We start from the raw sequence: 6000 nt of genomic DNA on the forward strand, positions 1-6000 counted from the left end.
TCCATAGCGCTTTTACTAGTGGAATCATTTAATGTAAAAAACAATCACAAACTGTTACAAAAGGAAAAGAGGGCCCTGCTTTTGCAAGCTTACAATCTAGTCATATACCATACATGGGTGTAATATTCAAGCTACACAAAGATCTTTCCTTTTAAATATTAAAATTACCTAATCACATACTGGGTATGCCTGTCAGTTACAAGACGCACACCAACTGACTCAAGGTAGTCTATATCAGTAGGTTGAGATTACTGGTACATACAGAAGGCAACATATCTTGCAGATGTGCCACCTTTTAACATCAACGATATCAGTACATTCGTAGTTTTCAAATCTAACTATATTACATTATTAATGTGTATGACCTTCACTGTATTTACATAACAGTGAAGCATTCAACCAGCTATAACTGGAGGAAAAGGAAACACACAAAAAATTGGAAAACGGATTTAAACCATCTCTTGGTGCCACAATGCTAAACAGCATGTTCTTTTTCTCCCTTGTTCTAGAGAAGTGCAGCCAGCATTGACCATGGATGGGAAAAATATACAGAGCTGCATTACTACCAGTCTCAGATGACTATTAATACACTAAAGTTAAATGACTGGGACAATCAGACAATAACTTTATTGTGTGCTGTAAAAGATCAACATATAGCTGGAATCTGAAGACAGTTTGCAAATATGTTTTTAGTGCAACTCAATTATGTTCAAAAAGACACCAGTTTCTGAAAAGCAGCGCTGCTTACTACACCGAGGCTGTCAGTTAATTTGTAAGTCAGTATAAGAAGCTAAATGTAATACTAAACTTCAAATCCGGTTGTTCCTATTTTGCACCATTTAATTTTAGAAAATGTAAGAAAATCATAGCATTCCATAGTTTCTTCTCTCTCTGAATAGTGAGATCCAGGCTTTCAACATTACTGTGTTTACAGAGTTTTATCCCAGTGCACTATATAAACATGCCAAGTTCTTATTGTTCAGAGCATTTTTCCGGTGACATTAGAATGGTAGAATGGGTATGGAGAACTTTTTAAAAGTCCTTTTCAATTTACAGATGTACTACTTGGTTATTAAATATAAGAAACATATTGCTTGTCATATATAAGGAATCACCCAAGCACACAAATCACATATACAATTAACAGGACACCAATGCAAGCAACAAGAAGAAAAACAATACCTTGTTGTAACATAACATATACTTACAGTTCTAATTCCACCATCCCTTTCTGGCATCCATGCTTCACATAGAATCCAACCTAAGAAAAGTAAAAACAAAAGAAAAACACTAAATTGTAAACAGTCAACAGTGCAACCCAAGTTGCCAATGTAATACGTTTACTTTGTGTAAGTCCCTCACACACACCCTACCTGTGCTCTGCTTAATTCTATAGACAGCTGCTTAACCCCTCTTTGCGAGTCCTGCCTTAGCAGCCTGTTTTACAGAGTTTAGTACCAAAGCAATAGACAGGCCTCTGCAGGGTTCAGCACTAAAAACCCAGCAACAAAGGGTGCATTATTCCCAGTGAATTAGTGTCACTGATCATGTGAGACTGAGAAAAGACCTCGCCAGATGCCCTACTTGCAGTAGACCACTCAACAGTGATGACTGGGAAGTCAATAAAGTGCCAGTCTCAATACAAGTAATCAGTTCAATGAGGAACTGTGATCCATCACTTGCTCTTTCGATTGCCATAAAATGTCAAACTCGTCGACAGTAGTGGAAATGTTGGAAAACCAAACTATTGTTTAACCCCTTCGCGACCTTTGCCGGTTTTGAACCGTCAAAAAATTAAATAAGCTTAGAAAGTGATCAACGATCACTTTCTTCGCTTAAACGACGTTACTGTAATGCCTCGATGTCGAGGCATTCAGTAACGCCGAGATCGGCATCGGGGGTCATGTCTGGCCCCTCCCCGGGGCGTCAACAGCCGCCATACATTGTATGGGCGGCGGACGCCCGTTTTAAAAGCGTTGATCGCCTCCTAAACTTAAATGGTGTCGCTGGAATGCCTCGATCAGGAGGCATCCACCGACACCAAACACTTACCTTTGGATGGGCTGTGACCGCTCCGGAGAGGGGTCTCAGCCGCAGCTGCCGGTGATCTTCGCCATCAGCAAGATGGCGGCGGCCCGGGAAAAAAAACAATAAAGAAGAAAGAGTTTGCTAGACGGTCTCCAGACCCTCTAGAGAACTCTGGCTCCACTTGCAGGTTGAATACAGGTACTGCATTCAACCAAGCAAGTCAATGGAACCCAGCTTTCTAATCACTATGTGATTAGTAAAATATTTAAAAAAAAAAAAAAAAATACATAAAAAAAAAATGTGCTAACATTTAAAAATAATTATGCAGTGATGTCACTTGATGAACCATCCAGTACCAGCAAAATGTGTAAAAAAAAAAATATAAAAACAGTATTAAAAAAAAATAAAAAAATAAAGTTTATTATTTTGAGCAAGTGCTAAAAGTTCTCAAAAAGCTCAACAAAGAGTTAAAAAAAAAAAGCACTTCAAATACCCAAGGGGTGTCTAATATATAAAAAAAATGGCTGATGGGGTAAATTGGAGTGGCCGAGCTCAAAGATAGGGCATAGGTACAGACTGACCAAAATGGAGAAAAAAAAAGCGCACTTCCCAAATGTGGCATTTTAAATCTCAAACAACCCGACAAACCCATGCATGTCGGGTATCACTGCACTCAGGAGATGTTCCTGAACACACATTGGGGTGTTGTTTGACAGTGACATATACCAGAACCTGTATATCTATAACTAAAGTACAATTTGTGTGAAAAAAAAATAAAAATAATTACTATTACAAAGTTTGACAAAGTGCAGTTCTATAATTGGTGCATGGAAAGGGTTAAAATAACAGCATTTGGAATACCCTGGGGTGTCTAGTTTTCAAAAATATATGGTTTGAATGGTTTAAATTGAGTTAACCCGCTTCAAAGATATTCCAAAGAGGAGATGGAGGCAGAATGACCAAATGACCACCTGGATTACGCATGCCCCAAAAGTAGCCTTTTACCAGCCAAACAATCTGACAAACCCATGCATGTGGGTTATCGCTGTACTCAGGAGATGTTCCTGAACACATATTGGGGGGTTGTTTGACAGTGACATATACCAGAACCTGTATATCTATAACTAAAGTACAATTTGTGTGAAAAAAAAATAAAAAAAATTTACTATTACAAAGTTTGACAAAGTGTAGTTTGTATAATTGGTGCATGGAAAGGGTTAAAAATAACAGCATTTGGAATACCCTGGGGTGTCTAGTTTTCAAAAATATATGGTTTGACAGGGTTAAATTGAGTTAACCGGCTTCAAAGATATTCCAAAGAGGAGATGGAGGCAGACTGACCAGATTTGTTAAAAAAGATTTGGAAATCATAAAACGCTGCTTGTACTTATTGCCCTATAACTTACAAAAAACAGCAAAAAAACATAAAAACATTGGGTATTTCTAAACTCAGGACAAGTAGTAGAATCTATTTAGCTAGTTTTTTTACTTGCTTTTTTCAAATAAAAGTCATAAAATGTGTTTTTTTCAATTTTTCACCATGTTTTTTTTATCGTAAATAAGATGATACGATCAAAATAATGGTATCTGAAGAAAGCCCATCTTGTCCTGAAAAAAACAATATATAACTTATGTGGGTACACTAAATGGGTGAGGAGAAAATTACAGCTGAACACAAGCACCACAAAAGTATTAAAACAGCCTCGGTCCCACAGGGTACAAAAAGAAAAAAAGAGCCCGGCCCTTAAGGGGTTAAAGAGTTTGCGACTGATGTTTGAATATGAGAGAACTGAAATGTAACCAGTTACATCTTCTTTACCCTTTTTTTTTTTCTTTCCATCTTCCACCTCCTTCACGTGTTCTTATTCAATAATAATATTTTGACTATGTGTGATTTTTCTCTACAAAAAATACCTTTTATTGTAGTTTTACTAATACAAAATCAAACAGAACAACCATATAAAAAGGTAAAGTTGAAATACAGCCCATTTACTTACTTTGTCTGCTCGACCAATAAATGACGTTTTCCCAGCTAATGCCAAACAAATGGCACAAACAATGCTAGACTTTCCTGTCCCATTAGCTCCAACAATCATGTTTAAGTGAGGACCAGGAAAGAGTTCACATTCATCGTAGGTTCTTTAAAAAAGATAAGATTAAAAAAAAAAACAGTTATAAAATGTAAATGTAATTGAAAAAGGGTACTTACGACACATGGTGGTAAAATGACAGCAACCAATGGAATCAACCTGAGGAGTTAGGGTATGAATTTGAAACAGGTAAAAGAAATGGCTCAAACCAGGGGGAAGTATTATAACGATAGTGGTATGCAAGCTCATAAAAAGGTATTTATATCAAGGATCTGGGCAACTTGACTTGAAAAGTAACAAATAGTAATTTTGTATTTGAAGGAGAAGAAATACCTTACAGTGGGAATGGAGCTGGTTGACCTACACTACTATCAGGTGGACTATACAGGACCAGACACCATTGGAATACGCTTGGAGCATTTTACAATTAAGCTGATGGTTTTAGAGTTAGCTTATGGAACCCACATTGCAAACTGCGGCTCTAGCTTTGGGAATCGAAGGGACGGTCTAGTGTCCATGGAGCCTCCTGGATAAATGGAACCATTGGCAAGCCAGCACTAGAGTTAACTAGCAGTGAGTATACCAGGCATTAGGAGATTTGTTCAGCCAAACATCTCCTACAAGCCAAGTAGCTAAAGAGTGGGGAAAGAAGCAAATATATATTGATGGCATTCTGCATAATCCCTCCATGCATTAGGAATGGGGGCACACAGTAATCTAAAAGGACCACTAAGATATCGTATGCATGTCCCAGAATCCCTGAAGCAGCCTCACAAGAAATGCATAGAGGTATAGGATGTAAAGAAATGTAAACTCAACCCTAGGAACCTGAACCGGACTTCAAATTGTGGTCTTTTCAGCAATACGTATGCGACGTCACATGCGACTTCCTGCCAATGAAATCAGCCAAATGGCCAAGACATAATCTGAGCTAATCGTGCATCGGTAGACCATCAGCTGTCAACTGTAGAGTTAGTGCATCTCTGTAGATAAGCTGTGTGTTCTGAATATCCCAAAGGGAAGCAAAAAAATGGATTTTCTATCAGAGAACACAAAGTAATTTTAAAGCTTTGCTGGCGCTTTACTTCCACCTTTTAGAACATCTTGGGTTTAATCAGACTAATTAAATCGCAGGCAGGCTCCCCAACAGATAATATACATATAGTATATCAAAGGTACAAAAGCATATGGGGACATCATACAAAATGCCTCCTTGAATTTGGAGCAGGGGGGTGCAGCATAAAAAGGGGCTGCTCAACAAGTATTTGCATATATATGGCTGGAGTGTCTCAGGTCTATGGGGGAATGGTCTTCATTAGCGTTACCATAAACCGAAACGAAACCAAAATATTACATGATTGCCAACTTTGAGCTCCAAGTATGCTGATAAACAACACTTACTGTAACAATATGAAACAAAAGCAAATTCTCCCCAGGCCTACACTACTTTTAAGCTTGGTTATCCCTGAATTCATTACAATTAAGTAAGAATTTTTAGTAGAACAAGTAATAAAAGGGAGGACCAATATACTTAATATGCCCCACTGGCGCTTACAAAAAGTTCTCCATTTTGATCCTCACGATAGCTCCCTCCACGAGCTGCTGGTTCTTCTCCGGTCTGCCAGTAAACATCTTGGTCCCACTCGAACTCTTCTCGCCTGGTGTTGTAGCCATCTCGCCTCCCTACTTGCCAAAACCCTGAAAGGTATCACATTTCCATTTTCTGCCTCTGAACAATTCGTTCTGCTACGTCACCACATGTACCAGCACCAAAGCGGCCATATTGATTGTGGGCAAAACAATCCTCTGTGACTTATTCGTTATATCTAGAGGGTTACCCTCTAATGTTAAATGCTTTTTATAATAAATTTTAAAAAAAAAC

General features: G+C 38.2%; 1 protein-coding gene across 1 annotated transcript in view; it reads right to left on the reverse strand.

Annotated features, from left to right (window-relative positions):
* The window catches only part of LOC149300607 (structural maintenance of chromosomes protein 5-like), a 35212-nt gene extending 29420 nt beyond the window's left edge, over positions 1–5792 (reverse strand). Inside the window, exons 1-3 of the mRNA XM_089485106.1 lie at positions 5674–5792; positions 4026–4167; positions 1209–1261 (exon numbers count right to left, since the gene is read on the reverse strand). Of these exons, the coding sequence (XP_089341232.1) occupies positions 1209–1261; positions 4026–4167; positions 5674–5792 (314 nt within the window). The remainder of the gene's footprint in view (positions 1–1208; positions 1262–4025; positions 4168–5673) is intronic.
* Positions 5793–6000: the final 208 nt, after the last annotated feature.

This window comes from Sceloporus occidentalis, unplaced genomic scaffold, assembly GCF_023333645.1.
Source record: "Sceloporus occidentalis isolate IW3139 unplaced genomic scaffold, rSceOcc1.0.p SCAF_24, whole genome shotgun sequence".
NCBI classification, from domain to species: Eukaryota; Metazoa; Chordata; class Lepidosauria; order Squamata; family Phrynosomatidae; genus Sceloporus; species Sceloporus occidentalis.